This window comes from Trachinotus anak, unplaced genomic scaffold (genome assembly GCF_046630095.1).
Source record: "Trachinotus anak isolate AG129_WGS33_773 ecotype Australia unplaced genomic scaffold, CSIRO_AGI_Tana_v1 ptg000026l, whole genome shotgun sequence".
NCBI lineage: Eukaryota > Metazoa > Chordata > Actinopteri > Carangiformes > Carangidae > Trachinotus > Trachinotus anak.
This window is the reverse complement of record NW_027273877.1, coordinates 11,410,551-11,432,703: the sequence shown is the minus strand read 5'-3', so window position 1 is coordinate 11,432,703 and position 22,153 is coordinate 11,410,551. Positions and strand designations below refer to the sequence as shown.

The 22,153-nt window shown below is 43.4% G+C and overlaps 1 protein-coding gene and 1 long non-coding RNA gene across 2 annotated transcripts in view; both read right to left on the bottom strand.

Annotated features, from left to right (window-relative positions):
* LOC139609641 (NLR family CARD domain-containing protein 3-like) overlaps positions 1-22,153 on the bottom strand; it is a 106,684-nt gene that overhangs the window by 82,995 nt on the left and 1,536 nt on the right. Inside the window, exons 2-4 of the mRNA XM_071464525.1 lie at positions 19,761-19,937; positions 2,731-2,907; positions 1,938-2,265 (exon numbers count right to left, since the gene is read on the bottom strand). Coding sequence (XP_071320626.1) covers positions 2,043-2,265; positions 2,731-2,907; positions 19,761-19,937 — 577 coding nt within the window. The 3' untranslated portion in view covers positions 1,938-2,042. The remainder of the gene's footprint in view (positions 1-1,937; positions 2,266-2,730; positions 2,908-19,760; positions 19,938-22,153) is intronic.
* On the bottom strand, positions 15,750-18,654 carry LOC139609680 (uncharacterized). Its single transcript, XR_011685310.1, has 3 exons — positions 18,388-18,654; positions 17,727-17,792; positions 15,750-16,138 (listed from the first exon to the last, which is right to left on the bottom strand). It is a non-coding gene; the product is annotated as an uncharacterized lncRNA (long non-coding RNA).

The following is a 22,153-nucleotide window of genomic DNA, read 5'->3' as shown; positions in this document are numbered from 1 at the left end:
AGCAGAGGAGATGAATCAGTGTTTACAGAGACTCACTTCATCAGTCAGTGATGCAGCAGGGACTTCAGTCCTGTTCAGACCAGATGTGCAGCAGCTGCTTCCTCTCAGCTCTCATGTTAACGTGTTGGAGTGAACACACTGAGCTGGAAGCTCACAGACCTGCAGAGACGTTCAGCATCAAGTCTGTTCACTCTGCACATTTCACTCAGTCCACAGTGGAAACAAAGTGCTGAGTCAGCAACAGGTCAGTGATGGATTCACTCCTGTTACCTGTCAGCTGATGTCACTTTAAACACAGAGTCTCTGTGTGTTGATCAACATGTGAGCTGCTTCTGAAACATCACCTGACTGAACATGGAGGCTGTCACTAAGAGCCAGGGACTGTCAGGCTCCATCACACTGATCTCAGAGCTGTGACACAGATGAAACTGATCAGCTGTTTAGTGTTGAAACCAGAGAACAAACAGTCTCAGATCAGATTGGACAGTTTGATGAATGAGGACACTGTCTCTGTCCATCTGTGAGGCTGTCAGCTGGAATCAGCTTTATTTCCTGTACACATCAATACAACAACAGTCGTCTTCACATCAACTCAGACTCATGATCACAACAAGCTTGTGGCTGCTCTGATTGGCTGACTGTTGTCTCTCTCTCTCTGTCTTTCTGTCCAATCCTGAAGCCTGTCCCCGTTCTCCTCTCACAGCTTCACTGAGGAAAGCAGCCACTGAGGAGGTTGGAGGTTCACAGGAAACACTGGATCTTTGCTCTGATACTAACTGTGTTTAGTACAATACTGCTGAGAGCAGCAGGGACTGACTCCGCCCCTCTACTGACCTCAGAGTCTCCAGTCTACAGTCTGGACTCTCCATGAGACCACGGAGATCCTTCAGGTCTGAATTCCTCAGGTTGTTGTCTCTCAGGTCCAGTTCTCTCATATGGGAGGGGTTGGACTTCAGAGCTGAGACCAGAGAAGAACAGCTGATCTCTGACAACCTGCAGTTCTTCAATCTGAATAAAGAATCAAAGATGTAGATCAATGATTGATAATCAATCAGATTTATCCTGATCAATGATGTTGAGAACATGAGACAACAACTATTTACAATGTCATTCATTCATTCACAGTCAATGGATTCAACTTGTATGTGAAGCTTCGTTAGCTGTGGATTCAAGATATAAGATCTACAACAGTGAACTGACCTCAGAGTCTCCAGTCTACACTCTGGACTCTGCAGAAAACCACACAGACCCTTCACTCCTGGACCCTGCAGGTCCTGGTTTCCACTCAGGTCCAGTTCTCTCAGATGGGAGGGGTTGGACTTCAGAGCTGAGACCAGAGAAGAACAGCTGATCTCTGACAACCTGCAGCTCTCCAATCTGAAGATGAGGAATCAAAGATGTGAGTTTAGGAGACAAAGTTCCTGCTTGAAACCACAAAGAGTCAAACAGACAAAGTAAAAACAGCTCTCATTAATATTCATGACAACATGCTGCTGCTTCAATAAAGACGTAGTGACTCCACCTCTTCAACTCTGCCAGCTCCACCTGTGGCTCCATCTATACAAACTCATGTTGTGCAGATTCTACTAAAGATCCTCAAGTTTTCAAAGACAACAAACATGTCAGGCTGAAGTTTGGAGACATGAGAACAAATGTATAGAAATATATATTAAATTCACTAGTTGATGGAACGGCAGAGACACAGACACCTGGTGACTGAGCTCAAATATTTAACACAGTCAAACCTACAGGATTTAAAGTGATGAAACAACCTGTTGCTATGACAACTTGGCTTTGAATATTGGAGTCAGTACAAACATCACAGAGCCTTATAAAAGTGTTGGGACCATCAGCTATTGATCATAGATCAATTATTGTCTGTCAGATTCAATGTGTTTTAAAAAGTCATGAGGTGAAAGTTGAAGAGAAACAGTCACTGGACTAAAAGCAGAGAAGAAGAAAACAGACTTTACCATGAAGATCCTCAGTGTGGATCAGTATAATATCAGCCTCATGTCTGCAGCTCAGTGTCAACACAACTTTCACATCACATTCATCTCAGCACAGAAAGAAAACATGGAGTCTGACCTCAGAGTCTCCAGTCTACAGTCTGGACTCTGCAGAAAACCACACAGACCCTTCACTCCTGGATCCTGCAGGTTCTGGTTTAAGCTCAGGTCCAGTTCTCTCAGATGGGAGGGGTTGGACTTCAGAGCTGAGCCCAGAGAAGAACAGCTGATCTCTGACAAACTGCAGCTCCTCAACCTGAATAAAGAATCAAAGATGTAGATCAATGATTGATAATCGATCAGATTTGTCCTGATCAATGATCTTTGTCTAAGATGAGTAGAAGGTTCTTCACTTTCTGTGGAAAAATATTAGTTGTGAGGATCTTGTGTATGTTGTTGTGATAAAAATGAATTGACTTGAACAACTAACACTGGACATTTACTCCAGTGGATTTAGAAAACATGAGTCCTCTGACTGAGAGAAATACGAGTGTGTGAGCTGTGAAGGTTGAACTGAAGTGAACAGACATTATTCATGACAAGTGAGTGAAATGAGCTGAAACTGAAGAATCATTCTCAGTCTGAGAGAAGAACAACTGGAAACATGAGACAACAACTATTTACAATGTCATTCATTCATTCACAGTCAATGGATTCAACTTGTGTGTGAAGCTTCATTAGCTGTGGATTCAAGATATAAGATCTACAACAGTGAACTGACCTCAGAGTCTCCAGTCTACAGTCTGGACTCTGCAGAAAACCACACAGACCCTTCACTCCTGGATCCTGCAGGTTCTGGTTTCCAGTCAGGTCCAGTTCTCTCAGATGGGAGGGGTTGGACTTCAGAGCTGAGGCCAGAGAAGAACAACTGATCTCTGACAAACTGCAGTTCTTCAATCTGAATAAAGAATCAAAGATGTAGATCAATGACTGATAATCAATCAGATTTGTCCTGATCAATGATCTTTGTCTAAAATGAGTAGAGTGACTTTGTCCTTCTGTTATTGTGGATCTTCATCATGTCAGCCTTCTACACACATCATCCAAATGTCAGCACAACATTCATACAGCTGTTGATGTGAACACAGGTTGATCAGCTGCTGCTGACCTCAGTTCAGTCTGTGATCAGAGGAGAATCAGAGGATTCACGTCTGTTTAGTCTGTTCCCTCTCTGACACTACAGACATCAGCACAGAAACAAAACACTGAGGACGTGAACAAACAGTGAGAACTCAGTCACACTGTTCAGAACAAACATGGTGGAGCAGCTTCAATGTCCCAAAGTCACCAAACAACTGGACAATGTCACATTTACAGGAGGAGGGAAAAGATTTCTCTGTGTCCACATCTTTAAAGAAGAACTTGTTACTGTTGAGAACTTGAGGAGGACGAGTGCTCGGCCTCAGTCTACCACCGGTGTTACAGCCCATTCTGTGAGCCGTCAGATTCTGTGACCTGCAGCAACAACCAGTTCACCTTCAGGTAACGTTCAGAGCCTCCTGCTGGAAAACACGACAGATTTATTCAGCTGATCTTCACTGAATGAGGAAGTAGAATTCATTGATTTTCACATCAACTCCCCAGTGAGGAGCAGACTGAGTGAGGACGGGGTTAATGAAGGTCACAGAGCAGAGATCAAACCTGTGCTCACAGTCCTACAACCCTTCAGCTCAGCACAACGTCCACGGTTTAGGTCTGATAGTTGATGAACAGAGTTTCTCTGAGTGTCAGTGTCAGTCTGCTCTGGTAACTGCTCCTGAACCACAGTCACATGACCACTTGTGTTATTCATGTGATTAGAAGAAGCTCCATTCTTCAAGATCAAGTCTGACCTTTTGTTGTGTTCACACACAATCAACTAGATATGACATGAAGGACACCTGGAGCGCTTTGAGTTCACAGTGCACAGGTTCAGAGAAGCACAACGTGGACTTGAAGAGAACAGAAGTGAGAGCAGCTCAGTTCAGGTAACAGGGACCAGACTGATTTGCCAACAAAACCCCTACAGCCAACCTCCCCTGGAGCTCAGCTTTCAGAGCAGGCTCCTCTGCCTCTGCTGCCAGCTCTGTGTATCTGAGCTGTTTCCTCTCAGAAGCCGTTTCTCCTGCGTCCTCCCATGGTACTGTCAGCTCCACAACATACACAAGCTGCTGTGTTTCTGACCACAACACAACATCTGCTCTCAGATCAGTGGCAGCTGTCTCCTGAGGAACTAGGAGCTGTTTTCCTGGATCTCCTCTGATTGGCCAGTCCCTCCCTGCCTTCAGCTGCATCACGCCTGTTCAAAGCTGCTTCCTGAGTCCTTCGCCCTCACCAACAAATCAAATCCATCTTGTCTCCTTCTGCCTCCAGTGAGTTCACCTCTGAGCTCTGACTCTCAGTGGCTGCTGGGAGACACCTCAGCACCTGCTGATGTCTCCAGGTGTGTGGGCCTGGAGACAGGCTTGTTTTAGCCCCTGATAGAAGGAGCCACATGAAGCTCCACCTGAACATAGAGGACATGTTGGCTCCTCAGCTGTTTATTCACTATGATGTTGGGGAGGTGGGAGCTGCTCATAAATTGCTCCCAGCATCAATCTAATCCTTCCTGCCTCCATGTCCCAGCTGAGTTTCCTCTTGTCTCCACTTTCCCGCCTCAGCCACTGGCCCTGCTTTGATCTGGTTTGTGTTGCGGTCTGAAGGTCTGTGGCTTCCCATGATGCTGCAGTGCTGACATCAACACACAACAACAGCTGCAATATTTGTTGGTTGCAGAGAGCTGCAGCTTTGCTGGTGTTCAGATCAGCAGCAGCAGCAGAAGATCTGTGAGACTGTTGCAGTTTGATTCTCATCAGCTTTCTGATTTTAACATCAAACTCTGTCAATTCTCTGCTGCTCTGAATCACAAACACTGTGACTGCTCTCATCCAGGGGCCGAGTGGGACCCTTCATTTTACCTGGAGATCACCAGTCCCAGCTGTTAATAACACACAAAGACAAACAGCAGCTAACACAAGCACAGGGCTGCTGCCCAACAACTAGCAGCTAGCTATACTAGCCACATTTAATATGAGCTGAGCTAGCAGCTAGCTACAACGCCCCTGCTTAGCATTTCAGCTGCCGGCTCTTTACTGGATGTTGAATCTCTCTGTTATTGTGGAACACCTCTGTCTTTGCTTGAGTGCAGACGCTTCACGCTTCACTCCTTTGCTCTCCGCTTTACTCTCTTTTTCATTGCAATCTTTTCCTTTTGAATTTATTATTTTTTTTTTTTTATGGAAAGTGTGTCCTGGATACCTACATATCACTTGAAGCTTAATTTATTATAGTTACTGAAGACTAACACTATTATTTTAAACTGTTTTACTCAGAGAGTGTGGCTTATCAACACAAGCCTGCACTTTTGTGCCTGGGATTGAGGAGCTCAGCTAACAGAGGCTACTTAGCAGCAAGTTGCCTCTGTTTTCCACGGAAGATTACCACAAACTGCTCCAGAAGATAGCAGTACTGAAAACAAAAATTCGTCGGCTCGAAGTGAACGTCGAGATAAATGGACAATATAGGAATGAAACTACTCTGCCGATATCCCAAAACAGGGAAAGGGAGCAGGCTAACACCAAGCTAACTAGCACCACCAAGACATGGCAGGAGCCAAGCGTAAATGGGAGTAAATCAAACAGTCCTCCCTGGAACTCTCTTGGTGCAAAGCCAAAGCACAACAAATTGCCTCCCTCAAATATGGGAAGACGGTTATCAGGCAGAACCCAGCACCCGGAGATTCAGTATGACACCGAATGGCCTGCACTGCCATCATACAGGAATGTCTCTTCAACCCCACTTCGACGGAGAAAGCAACCATGGACCAAGGCGACAACAAAAACTAAGAGCAAACTGCCCCAAGACGCAGGGATTCTACTAGAGAACAGATTTGCTCCACTTTCACAGGACCCAGACTCCCCCAAAGAAGGCTCATCTCCCAGGACCAGAGAAAGGTATGAGGCTAAATCGAATGCTAAAGGGCTACAGAGAGAGCTAACCACTGGGCCTCAAACTCTGATAGCGGGTGATGGAGCTGTGAATGACATAAAACACTTTTGCAGTCAGAAAAACACCAGAGTACTCTGCTTTCCCAATGACATGGTGTCTGATGTCTCGAAAAAGATCCTGAAGATTGCTGCTGAGCATCCGACGCTGAAAGATACATGCACTGCTCAATCACTGAACTTTACTGACAACTGGCACCTCTTTAAGGTAGATGGATTTTGCCTTAACAAGTCAGGAGTACAGCTGCTAAGCGCCAACATTTTTTATCATCTGCGTCAGTCACCAGCAGTCTTTGTCAAGGACAAGGGACAAGACAATCAAAAAACAACGGATAAGACAGCGCTCTGGTGAGGGCGCTGAGATAAGGACTGACAACGGAGGACAGCGGACTCAGAAAGAACCTGCAGAGTCACCATCTTCACCCCAACAAGTGGATTCAGCCACAACAACACAACACCAGGAGTCTCCCCTAGCCCCAACAGCCCAAAAGAGACTCCCAACCTTCACCCCCCCAGACCCCACCCAGCCCCCAACTCTCTCCACTCAGTCTTGACTCCCCATTCCTGGATTTCCCTGACAGGATGAAGAGCTTCAGAGTTGGAATCCAACTAACACCACGCCACGATCCCATATTTTCCCCCATTAACCTCCCTCATCGTCCACCCCTTCCGTCCACCCCACCCCCTCCCATTCTGACTGATATGTGCCGGGTCCAGGCTACAATACTGATATCAACAATGTTCTTCCCCAGGAAAAGTCAGGGCCCTATGGACTTCAGGCAGCCTTTTCAATCCCTGTGGTGACAGGTAACAGAAAAGTGATCAAACTGGTGAGAAATAAAAAGGGTTCAATTAAATCTAGTGAGTATAGCTTGTCAACCTCAAAACTCACCAGTGTCTCCTGTTATCTCCACAAGGTTAGCTCTACTCAATATCAGATCACTAGCCAACAAATCCTTGTGCTGTGCTACCATTCTCAATGAGGCAGCGCCAACAAATTTCTGTTTTATGAATAAGTGTCAAAGTGGTAAGAAAGGCGGGCGAGTTGCTGCCATTTTTAAATCTGTATTTCAGTGCAAGGAAACTATATTTGGTGATTTTAGCTCTTTTGAATATCTCTGTTTTTTAGTAAAGGGGGACCCAAAAGTTCTCTTCCTAATTATTTATAGACCACCAAGATACCCAGGAAAATTCTTTGATGAGTTTGCTGAACTGCTGTCAGTTATCTGCACTGATTACAACTTTTTTATCATAACAGGGGATTTTAACATTCACAAAAATATGGACACAAATGCCAAAGAACTTTGCTCTCTTCTTGACACTTTTGGCCTCTTCCAACATGTGAAAGGGCCCTCACACACCCGAGGCCACACTCTGGATTTGGTTATCTCTAGAGGTGTTGACATTACTTCTGTTGATATCAAGGACTTGGCTCTTTCTGATCATTTCTGTGTGTTCTTTGACTTACAGATAACTCCAAAGTTATCATCTGTGTCTGAAAAGGTACATATATGAGAATACCAGTGTTAAGTTTATGGAGGCTGTAGCCATGTTGCCAACTGTGAGCGCTGAGACAGTTGATGAACTCCTGGATAATTTAAACTGCAAAATCTCAAATGTCATTGATACCATTGCACCTATTAAATCTAAGATGACCTTGACCAGGCAAAAAACACCATGGAGGAACACTTTGATGGTAAAGGCTCTGAAAACAGAATGCAGGAAATCAGAGCGTAAATGGAGAAAAACTAAACTCCAAATTCACCATGACCTCTACAAACAAAGTCTTTGTAATTTTAACCATGGGTTATTCAAGGCTAGACAGCAACACTTTACTGAAATGATTAATAAGAACATCAACAACACTTATGCTCTGTTTGCTTTGGTTGATAAGCTTACAACCCCCCCAAAAGAAAACACTTCAGAACACTTTTCCACAGAAAAATGCAATGAATTTGCTTGCTTTTTCAATGAAAAAATTAAATCTATAAGGCTAAATATCAACACAGATCAGCAAAATAATACAATCATGCAATCTAAAGTTAATCGTAGTTCATTTGAAAGCCTTATTCTTAGTCTGTCTCACCCAAACTGGAAGACACAAAAACCAGTCCTACTAGTTACTGTATATCGTCCACCTGCCCCTTACTCTGAGTTCTTATCTGAGTTCTCAGACTTTTTATCTGAGTTAGTTCTCAGCACAGATAAAGTTATCATGGTGGGTGATTTTAACATTCATGTAGATGTTGAAAGTGACAGCCTGAGTATTGCATTTAATTCATTATTAGACTCAATTGGCTTCTCTCAGCATGTTAATGAACCCACTCACTCTTTTAACCATACCCTTGATCTGGTTCTGACTTATGGGATTGACATCGAATATCTAACAGTTTCTCCCAGAAACCCTCTTTTATCTGACCATTCTCTGTTAACAAACAAGTTTTCAGTCATGGACTACAGAGCATCTGGGGAAAAAATCTATTACAGCAGGTGTCTCTCTGACAATACCATTAGCAAATTTAAAGAAAGGATCCCATCAGTACTTAGCCCACTGCCATGTATCAATGCAGTAGGGAACAGCTCTCTTAACTTCACATCCACACAGGTTGATGATCTTGTTGACAGTACTGTAGCCTCACTGCGTGCAACTCTAGACACTGTGGCCCCTCTGAGGAAGAAGGTAGTGAGTCAGAGAAGGCTAGCTCCATGGTACAACTCAGAAACACGAGCTTTAAAGCAAAATTCAAGGAAGCTAGAAAGAAGGTGGCGTTCTACTAACCTGGATGAATCTCTAAAGGCTTGGAAAGACAGCCTATTGGCATATAAAAAAAGCCTCCGTAAAGCCAGAACATCCTATTATTCATCATTGATAGAAGAAAACAAGAACAATCCCAGGTTTCTGTTCAGCACTGTAGCCAGGCTGACAGACAGCCACAGCTCTGTTGACCCATCTATACCTTTAGCCCTCAGCTGTAATGACTTTATGAGCTTCTTTACAAATAAAATTGTCTCTGTTAGAGAAAAAATTCACCATCTCCTCCCCACAGCTGGCTCAGATGTACTGTCCAGTTCAGCAGCCTCAGAGTCGACTGTAACTGGCTTATATTTTGACTGTTTCTCTCCTGTACATCTCCCTGAGCTCACTTCAACAGTTTCATCATCTAAACCATCGACTTGTCTTCTTGACCCCGTTCCAACAAGGTTGTTCAAAGAAGTTTTTCCTTTAATTGACACCTCTATATTAAGTCTGATTAACTTATCTTTATCAACTGGTTATGTACCGCAGGCTTTTAAAGTTGCAGTAATTAAACCTCTACTTAAAAAGCCTACTCTTGATCCTGATGTTTTAGCCAATTATAGACCTATATCCAACCTCCCCTTTATTTCCAAAATCCTTGAGAAGGTTGTTGCAAACCAGTTATGTGATTATTTGCACAGGAATGGCTTGTTTGAAGATTTTCAGTCAGGTTTTAGAGTCCATCATAGCACAGAAACATGGACTTGTCTCTGTACTTGTCCTACTAGATCTTAGTGCCGCATTTGACACCATCGATCATAAGATTTTATTACAGAGACTAGAACATATGGTCGGCATCAAAGGAACCACACTGAGCTGGTTTAAGTCATATCTGTCAGATAGACTCCAGTTTGTTCATGTTAATAATGACTCCTCTATCATCACAGAAGTCAGTCATGGAGTTCCACAAGGTTCTGTGCTAGGACCAATGCTCTTCAGTCTATATATGCTCCCTCTGGGAAACATTATTAGGAGGCGCCAGATGAATTTCCATTGTTACGCAGATGACACACAGCTGTACTTATCCATGAAGCCAGGTGAGACTAACCAGGTAGCCAAGCTTCAGGTGTGTCTTAAGGACATAAAAACCTGGATGACCACTAATTTCTTACTCTTAAATTCAGACAAAACTGAAGTTATTGTAATTGGCCCAAAACACCTCAGAGATACACTATGTGATAATATACTGACTTTGGATGACATCACCTTGGCCTCCAGTGCTACAGTCAGAAACCTTGGTGTCATTTTTGACCAGGACTTGTCCTTTACTTCACATATAAAGCAAGTCTCTAGGACAGCCTTCTTCCACCTGCGCAATATTGCTAAAATCAGACCCATTCTATGTCTAAAGGATGCTGAAAAACTAGTTCATGCATTTGTTACCTCAAGACTGGACTACTGTAACTCTTTATTGTCAGGATGTCCCAAAAATTCAGTAAAAAGCCTCCAACTGATCCAGAATGCGGCAGCACAAGTACTGACAGGAACTAGGAAACGAGATCACATCTCTCCTGTGTTAGCCTCTCTGCATTGGCTCCCTGTAAACTCTAGAATCGAATTTAAAATCCTCCTCCTCACCTACAAAGCCATTCATGGTCAGGCACCATCGTACCTTGGAGAGCTCATAGTTCCCTATTTTCCCAATAGGACACTTCGCTCTCTAAGTGCAGGTCAACTTGTGGTTCCCAGAGTTTGTAAGAATAGAATGGGGGGCAGAGCCTTCAGCTATCAGGCTCCTCTCCTGTGGAACCAGCTCCCAGTGTGGGTTCGGGAGGCAGACACCCTCTCTACCTTTAAGATCAGGCTTAAAACGGTCTTGTTTAGTAAAGCTTATAGTTAGGGCTGGCTCGGGTATGTCCTGACCCATCCCTTAGTTATGCTGCTATAGAGCTAGACTGCTGGGGGATTCCCATGATTCACTGGGCGCTCTCTCTCTATTTCTGTCTCTCTCCCCCTCTCTCTCTCGATAACTTCATGCCATTAACTTTGTATTTTTTTTCTCTCCCGTAGTTTGTGCTTCTCCTCTCTCTCCCTCTCTCTGTCCTCATTCTGCAGGTCTCTCTGCCCCGGGAGCAGCAGGATCCAGATCCACCACTACTCATCTTTACTATTAACCACTGTTACCTGTCATTATTATTGATAACACCATTACCAACACAGCTGTTCCTGGTCTCTCTCTCTCTCTCTTCTCTCCCCTCTCCTCCCCCTCCCCCTCTTTCTATCTTCTCCTAAACCCAACCGGTCGAGGCAGACGGCCGCCCACCCTGAGCTCGGTTCTGTTGGAGGTTTCTTCCTGTTAAAAGGGAGTTTTTCCTCCCCCCTGTCGCCAAGCACTTGCTCTTTGTGGGAACTGTTGGGTTTATTCTGTAACAAAGTAAGGTCTTGACCTTACCCTGTAAAGTGCCTTGAGATAATGTATATTATGATTTGGCGCTATACAAATAAAATTGAATTGAATTGAATTGAATCCCAAAAATCACCTAGGAATAAATCAACTGTAATGTCAGAGTTTAATACAATTGACCAAAAAACCGTAGAAGAAACAGTTCAGCATCTTAAAACATCAACATGTTGTCTGGACACAAGGCCTTCTGACTTTTTTAAAACTATTGTAAGCTCTGTCCAAACAGATCTGCAGCAAATAATAAATTGCTCACTTAAATCAGGCACATTTCCTAAAGCCCTAAAAGTAGCTGCCATCAAGTCACTCTTAAAAAAGAGAACATTGGATAATACCATTTTAACCAACTACAGACCCATCTCAAATCTTCCCTTTATAGCCAAGATCTTTGAGAAAGTGGTTTTTAATCAACTCAGCAACTTCTTGAACTCCAGTGGACTCTTTGACAAATTTCAATCAGGCTTCCGACCTCACCACAGTACAGAAACAGCTCTCATTAGACTGTTAAATGACATAAGGTTGAACACTGACTCAGGCAAGGTGTCAGTTCTGGTCCTGTTGGATCTGAGTGCTGCGTTTGACACTGTGGATCACAGTATACTGTTGGACAGGTTGGAAACCTGGGCAGGACTCAGCGGGACAGTCCTAAAATGGTTCAGGTCCTACTTGGAGGAGCAGAGTTATTTTGTCACCATTGGTAGTTATCGATCCGATTGGGTGGCTATGACATGTGGAGTTCCTCAGGGGTCAGTCCTTGGACCCCTTCTGTTCAACCTGTATATGCTGCCTTTGGGTCAAATTCTGCAGAATTCTATCTATCTATCTCTTCTATATATCAACTACCATAGTTATGCAGATGACACACAAATATATCTCACACTGTCTCCAGATGAGTGCAGTCCAATGGAGTCATTGTGTCACTGTTTAGAGCAAGTCAAAAATTGGATCTTTGTGTTGATATTAAAGTGTCATTCCTACTAGTGACCAATAGATGGGGCTGGTGATGGTGAGTCACATAATATGCACTTGCTGTGGGGGTCTGGGAGTATGTGTTGACGGAAGTTAAAATAAACGTTGGAGCTAATGAGCTCATGAAAGACAATAAGAGTCTCATCATTTTTTAAAGATGAACAAGACATGGTACCAGGAGTAAAAGGCAGGCAAGCATCATTTTCATCACTCACTCGAGATGGAGACTTTGAGGCCACCGGAGGGACTGAAACTAAGTCTAATTAGTTAATTCTAACTAATAATTGAATATCAGATCACTCTCATCTAAATCTCTACTAGTCAATGATCTGATAACTGATCATCACATTGATCTGCTCTGTCTGACTGAAACTTGGCTGCAGCAGGATGAATATGTTAGTCTGAATGAATCAACACCCCCCACTCATGTTAACGTTCATATCCCTCGAAGCACAGGCCGAGGAGGAGGGGTGGAAGCCATTTATCACTCCAATTTACTAATAAATCCTAAGCCTAAAGTTAATCATAATTCATTTGAAAGCCTTATTCTTAGTCTGTCTCACCCAAACTGGAAGACACAAAAACCAGTCCTACTAGTTACTGTATATCGTCCACCTGCCCCTTACTCTGAGTTCTTATCTGAGTTCTCAGACTTTTTATCTGAGTTAGCTCTTAGCACAGATAAAGTCATCATAGTGGGTGATTTTAACATTCACGTAGATGTTGAAAGTGACAGCCTGAGTCATGCATTTAATTCATTATTAGACTCAATTGGCTTCTCTCAGCATGTTAATGAACCCACTCACTCTTTTAATCATACCCTTGATCTGGTTCTGACTTATGGGATTGACATTGAATACCTAACAGTTTCTCCCAGAAACCCTCTTTTGTCTGACCATTCTCTGTTAACATTTGAGTTTTCAGTCATGGACTACACAGCATCTGGGGAAAAAATCTATTACAGCAGGTGTCTCTCTGACAATACCATTAGCAAATTTAAAGAAAGGATCCCATCAGTACTTAGCCCACTGCCATGTATCAATGCAGTAGGGAACAGCTCTCTTAACTTCACAGCCACACAGGTTGATGATTTTGTTGACAGGACTGTAGCCTCACTGCGTGCAACTCTAGATACTGTGGCCCCTCTGAGGAAGAAGGTAGTGAGTCAGAGAAGGCTAGCTCCATGGTACAACTCAGAAACACGAGCTTTAAAGCAAAATTCAAGGAAGCTAGAAAGAAGGTGGCGTTCTACTAACCTGGATGAATCTTTAAAGGCTTGGAAAGACAGCCTGTTGGCGTATAAAAAAAGTCTCCGTAAAGCCAGAACATCCTATTATTCATCATTGATAGAAGAAAACAAGAACAATCCCAGGTTTCTGTTCAGCACTGTAGCCAGGCTGACAGACAGCCACAGCTCTGTTGACCCATCTATACCTTTAGCCCTCAGTTGTAATGACTTCATGAGCTTCTTTACAGATAAAATTGTCTCTGTTAGAGAAAAAATTCACCATCTCCTCCCCACAGCTGGTTCAGATGTATTGTCCAGTTCAGCAGCCTCAGAGTCAACTGTAACTGGCTTATATTTTGACTGTTTCTCTCCTGTACATCTCCCTGAGCTCACCTCAACAGTTTATTTATCTAAACCATCATCCTGTCTTCTTGACCCCATTCCAACAAGGTTGTTCAAAGAGGTTTTTCCTTTACTTGACACCTCTATATTAAGTCTGATTAACTTATCTTTATCAACTGGTTATGTACCGCAGGCTTTTAAAGTTGCAGTAATTAAACCTCTACTTAAAAAGCCTACTCTTGATCCTGACGTTTTAGCCAATTATAGACCTATATCCAACCTCCCCTTTATCTCCAAAATCCTTGAGAGGGTCGTTGCAAGCCAGTTATGTGATTACTTGCACAGGAATGGTTTGTTTGAAGACTTTCAGTCAGGTTTTAGAGTCCATCATAGCACAGAAACAGCTCTGGTTAAGGTTACCAATGATCTCCTCATAGCCTCAGACAATGGACTTGTCTCTATACTTGTCCTACTAGATCTTAGTGCCGCATTTGACACCATCGATCATAAGATTTTATTACAGAGACTAGAACATATGGTCGGCATCAAAGGAACCGCACTAAGCTGGTTTAAGTCATATCTGTCAGATAGACTCCAGTTTGTTCATGTTAACAATGACTCCTCTATCATCACAGAAGTCAGTCATGGAGTTCCACAAGGTTCTGTGCTAGGACCAATGCTCTTCAGTCTATATATGCTTCCTCTGGGAAACATTATTAGGAGGCACCAGATGAATTTCCATTGTTACGCAGATGACACCCAGCTGTACTTATCCATGAAGCCAGGTGAGACTAACCAGGTAGCCAAGCTTCAGGTCTGTCTTAAGGACATAAAAATCTGGATGACCAGTAATTTCTTACTCTTAAATTCAGACAAAACTGAAGTTATTGTAATTGGCCCAAAACACCTCAGAGATACACTATGTGATAATATACTGACTCTGGATGACATCACCTTGGCCTCCAGTGCTACAGTCAGAAACCTTGGTGTCATTTTTGACCAGGACTTGTCCTTTACTTCACATATAAAGCAAGTCTCTAGGACAGCCTTCTTCCACCTGCGCAATATTGCTAAAATCAGACCCATTCTATGTCTAAAGGATGCTGAAAAACTAGTTCATGCATTTGTTACCTCAAGACTGGACTACTGTAACTCTTTATTGTCAGGATGTCCCAAAAATTCAGTAAAAAGCCTCCAATTGATCCAGAATGCGGCAGCACGAGTACTGACAGGAACGAGGAAACGAGATCATGTCTCTCCTGTGTTAGCCTCTCTGCATTGGCTCCCTGTAAAATCCAGAATCGAATTTAAAATCCTCCTCCTCACCTACAAAGCCATTAATGGTCAGGCACCATCATACCTTGGAGAGCTTATAGTTCCCTATTTTCCCAATAGGACACTTCGCTCTCTAAATGCAGGTCAACTTGTGGTTCCCAGAGTTAGTAAGAGTAGAATGGGGGGCAGAGCCTTCAGCTATCAGGCTCCTCTCCTGTGGAACCAGCTCCCAGTGTGGGTTCGGGAGGCAGACACCCTCTCTACCTTTAAGATCAGGCTTAAAACTGTCTTGTTTAGTAAAGCTTATAGTTAGGGCTGGCTCGGGTATGTCCTGACCCATCCCTTAGCTATGCTGCTATAGAGCTAAACTGCTGGGGGATTCCCATGATTCACTGGGCGCTCTCTCCCTATTTCTGTCTCTCTCCCCCGCTCTCTCTCAATGACTTCATGCCATTAACTTTGTATTTTTTCTCTCCTGTAGTTTTGTGCTTCTCCTCTCTCTCCCTCTCTCTGTCCTCATTCTGCAGGTATCTCTGCCTCGGGAGCAGCAGGATCCAGATCCACCACTACTCATCTTTACTATTACTATTACCTGTCTTTATTATTAATAACGCCATTACCGACACAGCTGTTCCTGGTCTCTCTCTCTTCTCTCCCCTCTCCTCCCCCTCCCCCTCTTTCTATCTTCTCCTAAACCCAACCGGTCGAGGCAGACGGCCGCCCACCCTGAGCCCGGTTCTGTTGGAGGTTTCTTCCTGTTAAAAGGGAGTTTTTCCTCCCCCCTGTCGCCAAGCGCTTGCTCTTTGTGGGAACTGTTGGGTTTTTCTCTGTAACAAAGTAAGGTCTTGACCTTACCCTGTAAAGTGCCTTGAGATAATGTATATTATGATTTGGCGCTATACAAATAAAATTGAATTGAATTGAAACTGGTGGGAAATGTCGACAGCAACTGGCGGTGTTTCAAGCAGCAGTCTGAGCTGTACATGGCTGCCTTTGGACCGGACTCAAAACCCGACGCCAGGAAGGTCGCGCTGCTGCTCACAGTAGCGGCTCCTCAAGCCACTGAAGTCTGCAATGCGTTCGAGTCTGCAGCGCCTGAAGACAGAGGTAAATACGACGTGGTGATGGAGAAGCTCCAGGCACATTGCTCGCCAAGAAAAAACACAGTATATGAGAGATACGTGTTCCGGTCGAGGATGCAACAGCCTGAAGAGACTTTTGATTGCTTTGTGACTGATTTAAAACTAAAGGCGCAATCATGTGATTTCGGGGATCTGAAGGACTCCATGATCCGGGATCACATTGTGTACGGGATCTATGATGAGCGGACCAGGGAGCGGCTGCTCCGGGAGGAGGCGGAGAGACGGTGCCAACAGCACGCAGACATCCAGAGAGACGGGCCTCACTGCGGGACATGAGAATGTAAAGGTAGCGGTGGTTAAAAACAAAATGAAAAGATTCACGCCACAAAAAAAAAGCACAGAAGATGCGCGCTACTCCTGCAGGCGCTGTGGTGACAGGCACCAGCCCCGGCAGTGTCCTGCGTGTGGCAGGAAGTGTTCAAAATGCAATGGAAAAAATCATTTTGCAAAACAGTGTCTTTTTAAAGGCAAGCCCAAATCAGTGCGGTTAGTGGAAGAGACTGAGCTGAGTGAGACTTTCTTTGTCGGGATGGTGTCATGTGATAATACACAAACAGAGCAGGAGGACACAGAGGAAAATGACAAGTGCTCAGAAATTGCAAGTGAAATGGCAGGGGCCAAATACTTCTCAAAGCCTGATGCAGCGCAGGGATTCTGGCAAAACAAGTTGGATGAGGAAAGTTCAAGATACTGCACTTTCAATACACCTTATGGCAGATACAGGTTTCTCAGAATGCCATTTGGCATAATCTCAGCTTCTGAGGTTTTTCATCGTGCCATGGACAACATGTTGGAGGGACTAGAAGGGGTCCGCTGTTATGTCGATGACGTCGTCATCTGGGGTTCAACCCTTCAAGAACATAATGAGAGACTGACCAAAGTGCTCCAAAGAGTACGTGAAAATGGACTGAGACTAAACTGTGCAAAGTGCCAATTTGGTGTACACTGTCTGCTCAGGGCATTGAACCTAATGAAAGGAAGATAAAAGCCATCCTAGGCATGCCACGCCCTTCTGACAAAAAAGGTGTGCTTAGAGTGATGGGCATGATAAACTTTATTGGAAAGTTTATACCAAACTTGTCAGTGAGAACGTCAGCACTAAGAGAGCTCCTTCATGATTCCACAGAATTTGAGTGGACAGAGAGGAATGAGAGTGAGTGGAATGCATTCTGACAACTGTTCCCGTGTTGGCTTATTACGATCCAACCAAGAGACTGAAAATTTCCACAGATGCTTCAAAGGACGGGCTTGGGGCTGTCATGTTACAGGCAGGCGGAGAAGCCTGGAAGCCAGTAGCATATGCTTCCAGATCCATGACCAGGACAGAAAGCAGATACGCTCAAATTGAAAAAGAGTGTCTTGGACTGACTTATGGACTGGAAATCTTTCTTTGTTAGTATATGGATTTCCCACTTTCACAGTTGAAACAGATCACCGTCCTCTTGTGTCGATCATCAAGAAAAGCCTGAATGAGATGTCGCCGAGGATTCAGCGCTTCATCATGAAAATGCAAAGGTATGACTTCGAGTTGATATACACACCTGGCAAGCATCTAGTGTTAGCCGATGCACTATCACAAGCTCCTGAGATGAGTCCTGTGAGTTCCACTGAAAAAGAAGTAGAAAATCATGTGAACATGATAGTTGAGTCTCTGCCAGTGTCAGATGCTAAATCAAAGCAAATAAGTGAGGAGACTGCTAAAGACAAGGAGCTGCAAGCTGTGATAGAACACCTCCAAACTGGCTGGCCCAGAGGGTCCTGTCCAAAGTACTATCACATCAGATCTGAGCTAAGTGTGGCAAATGGACTGTTATTAAGAGACAATCGGATTGTCATTCCACACAGCATGAGACTGGAAGTACTACAGAAACTACATGAGGGACACCTGGGAATTGAAAAATGTAAAAGGAGATCCAGAGACTCTGTATACTGGCATGGCATAAACAAGGACATTAAAAACATGATAGGAAAATGTGAAACATGCAAAAGGCACCAGAGCAAGCAATCAACCAATGATGATTCCTGATCTTCCTACTGAACCCTGGAAGAAAGTAGGAACAGATTTGTTTCATTGTATTGGGAAAGATTATGTGTTAGTTATTGATTACTATTCCAATTTCCCAGAAATTGCTCTGCTCACAAGTGCAACTGCCAACAGTGTCATAACTCATGTAAAGTCCATATTCGCTAGGCATGGAATACCAGAGACTGTAGTTGTCATCATGTCACATCCAGTCCACAGCATGCACAGGCAAACGGCAAAGCTGAAAAGGGAGTGCACATCATTAAGCAGCTTTTGAAGAAGGCCACAGACATTAAGTCAGATCCATATTTAGCTCTGCTGAGCTACAGGTCTGCCCCCCTTGACTGTGGTTTCTCCCCAGCAGAACTTTTGATGAATCGCAAGCTGCTTACTACACTGCCCCGCTACACAGAGAGCAAGAGGAGACCTGAGATTCAGTTGAAAATGGAGAATCTGAAATGGAAACAAAAACAGCGTTATGACAAGTCAACAAAAGCTCTCAGACCACTTGCAAAGGATGATGTGGTGAGAATCCAAGACCAGGATGCATGGAACAGGAAAGCTACAGTTCTTCAAGAAGTAGGACCATGGTCTTATGAAGTGAGAACTGAGGATTGACATGTGTTCAGAAGGAACCGTCGTAAGAGGATTGTATGGTTTTGAAATGTGTTTATTTGTGTATAAGAGCTTGGTGTTAATTGAAAATATGGTGAACAGTTAAAAACAAAAACAAGCTAGAGATAACAGTTTACAAGAAGTTGATATAGAAATGAAAATGTTGTTATTGTTGTTACTGTAATTCTGATTTATCGTAATGGTATTACGTAAGTGTGTTAAGGCATATGTTTTCTTGTGCTCATATTTAATATCTTCAAAGAAAAGGGGGATGTGTTGATATTAAAGTGTCATTCCTACTAGTGACCAATAGATGGGGCTGGTGATGGTGAGTCACATAACATGCACTTGCTGTGGGGGTCTGGGAGTATGTGTTGACGGAAGTTAAAATAAACGTTGGAGCTAATGAGCTCATGAAAGACAATAAGAGTCTCATCATTTTTTAAAGATGAACAAGACAAACTTAACACTCTATTTTCTTTTATTTTACTTTTTTGCTCCTGCTTTTAACTCTCTTTTGTTTTTATGCTGTTTTATGCTGTTCTTTTTTATCTTTATGTAAAGCACATTGAGTTGCCTTGGTAGGAAATGCACTATATAAATAAAGATGCCTTGCCTTGCTTCACCTTTCTCCTTCTCTTTCTGCTGCTGCTTCAAACCAATGTGAACAGTGAACACACACGTTCCCTGATAACACCAACACGTCTCTGATGACTCTGTACCAGCCCCACTTCACAGCTCTTATTGGTCAGCAGCTGACCAATCACAGTTCAAGGCACACCGGGGTTGTACCACCTGAGGAGGGGCCGCTCATTTACTCTCTTCACTGGTGGATTTTTTAAATCCTCATACACAAATCCTGAAAATGAACCAAAACTGGAACTTCACAGATTTGAACTGAATATAAAACTACAACAGCTCCAGTCAGTGAACTGACCTCAGAGTCTCCAGTCTACAGTTTGGACTCTCCAGTCCAGCACACAGCTGCTTCACTCCTGAATCCATCAGGTCCCAGTTTCCACTCAGGTTCAGGTGTCTCAGATGGGAGGGGTTGGACTTCAGAGCTGAGGACAGGACTTCACAGTGAGTCTCTGAGAGTCGACAATTAACAAGTCTGTGATGAGAGAAAATATAAAATGTGTTAGAATAAAATCAGACAGTTTGTAATAAAAGACACTGAAGTTAAAATGCATCTGATGAGAAAAGATGATGATGTGATGAACATCTGCTCTTCACATCTGTGGCTCAGCTCATCTGATCTGATTGTGTTTGACATGAAACAATAATTCTCATCACTCTCTCTCAGACCTGCAGAGTTTCATGGGAATCTTTGTTGTGCAGATGAAGGAGGGAAAATGATGTTACATTTCTGCTTCCATCATATGATTTGATCCAGAGTCAGAATCTTGTTCAGAAAAACAGTTTTATTCTCCACTGTTTTTAAACTGACTCCAGATTGCTTGGCTCTGCTGCCTCTCTGTAGAAGTCAACACACACCACTGCATAAAACACATCTGGCTCATTGTGGTGAATCAGTGGCAGCGCCCACGTTGATCCATGAACAAACTGTCCTCAGTAAAACACTAGTGATCAACACTTAGTGGACTCTACAGTTACAACCTGGAAGTGTGTGTGTGTGTGTGTCTGTGTGTGTGTGTCTGTGTGTGTGTGTGTGTGTGTGTGTGTGTGTGCAGCTCTGCAGTGAAATAAGATTTTCCTCATTTGAAACTGTAAACCAATAGAAAATCAATATGTGGCATCATTGTTGATGTGGTGGTGGCCTGTCACTGATAAATCAATGTGTGGGAAACACTGAGGTCTAATCTACAGATACTGAGCCCACACGTCTTAATGTCCGGTGGGAACATTTCCACACCGTGGCATCCCTACTCCAGAACATTTCTCCTGAGGTCAACTCAGTCAACAGTTCAATCTAATCTCTGTTTGCTGCCTGGTTTTCACAGGAGGTCCTCACAGAAACATGACACTGAGCTCTGGTGTGTAGAAGAAGACTGAATCCTCCCATTCTGCTCTGATAGATTCACACCTGTGTTCTTGGCTGAAGCTGAACATTTCCTGATACGACTCTCCTCTACAGCAACAAGAGAGAAAACACCTGGGACTTTCTGTCTCATTCAACACAATCTATGGAAAGACTTTAAAGCTCCACCATGACACTTGAAAAAACACAAGTTCACTCTTCAACATGAAAAGTTCAATAATCAATAAAGCTCAGCCTTGATCAGGTCAATACACTCAGGGGTTTACATCTCCACTCTTGGTCTGCTTTGACCAGTTGAGTCATTTCACTGATGTGATGACTTTTCTCTGCTTGTGCAGCTGTTACATTCTGTTTGATCATGAACCATTATCCCATCAGTGTTTGTTGTTACCACAGTGGCTGCTGTTCAGCTCCACTTTTAAAGCAGCTTTCATTGGAGCCCACTGTTTTTGTCTCCTGTGATTTAAAGGGGGGGGGCGTCCCCTAACATCCTCCATGCTCATCATGACTTCAGTCATCTCTGGACAATGATTCAGGTCTTATACAAACTTTACTAAACACCTGCTAGAACCTGCTCATTAGAGCTTAACTGCATTCACTGTTCACTGTCAAACACTGATGCCTGTTGTCATAGAAACCTCATGAGTCCTGAATACAGACCTCCACAGATTCATCACTGCTCTCCTGTAACACTGTCACAATGGACAGTTTCAACAAAGCTGAACCAGAGACATCTTCTTTTTTCATTCACACATTCTTCTTCCTCAGAAGAACCTGCTGCCTAAATTACCCACAATACACCTCAACCGCCAACCCTTGGTTCTTAGATTAAGGTGTGTTATGCTGCCGAGATGAGGGGGGGCTGCAGAGGTCTGGTGTCATCTTCAGACTCCGCCCACACTGACTCAGGTGACATCACCTGAGAACATTTATCAGACTGCACAGCTGGAGACACTAAAGGTTTAATACTACTGTTTTCTCATGTGCAGGTGTCCTCCCCAACACCTGGAAACACCTGGAAACACACTCTGAGGTGTAAGATCAGTGAAGCTGCTTTAATTAGTTTGATCAGGTTTGAATTAAACAAAAAAGACTCAAAACAACACAGAACATTAACAAATCAATGAAGCATCCAACAATTATTACAAATAAACAAAACAAGTGTTTTTATGAACTTAACAGCAACAATCACAACCAACTGAAACATCTACATTTTGGTGCTCACAGCATTTACAACACCTCCAGAAAAAAACACAACTGACCTTTGATTGTTTCAAAGTAAAACTAAGAATAATGACAATAAATGAAAACTGTGTTTATCAGAATTT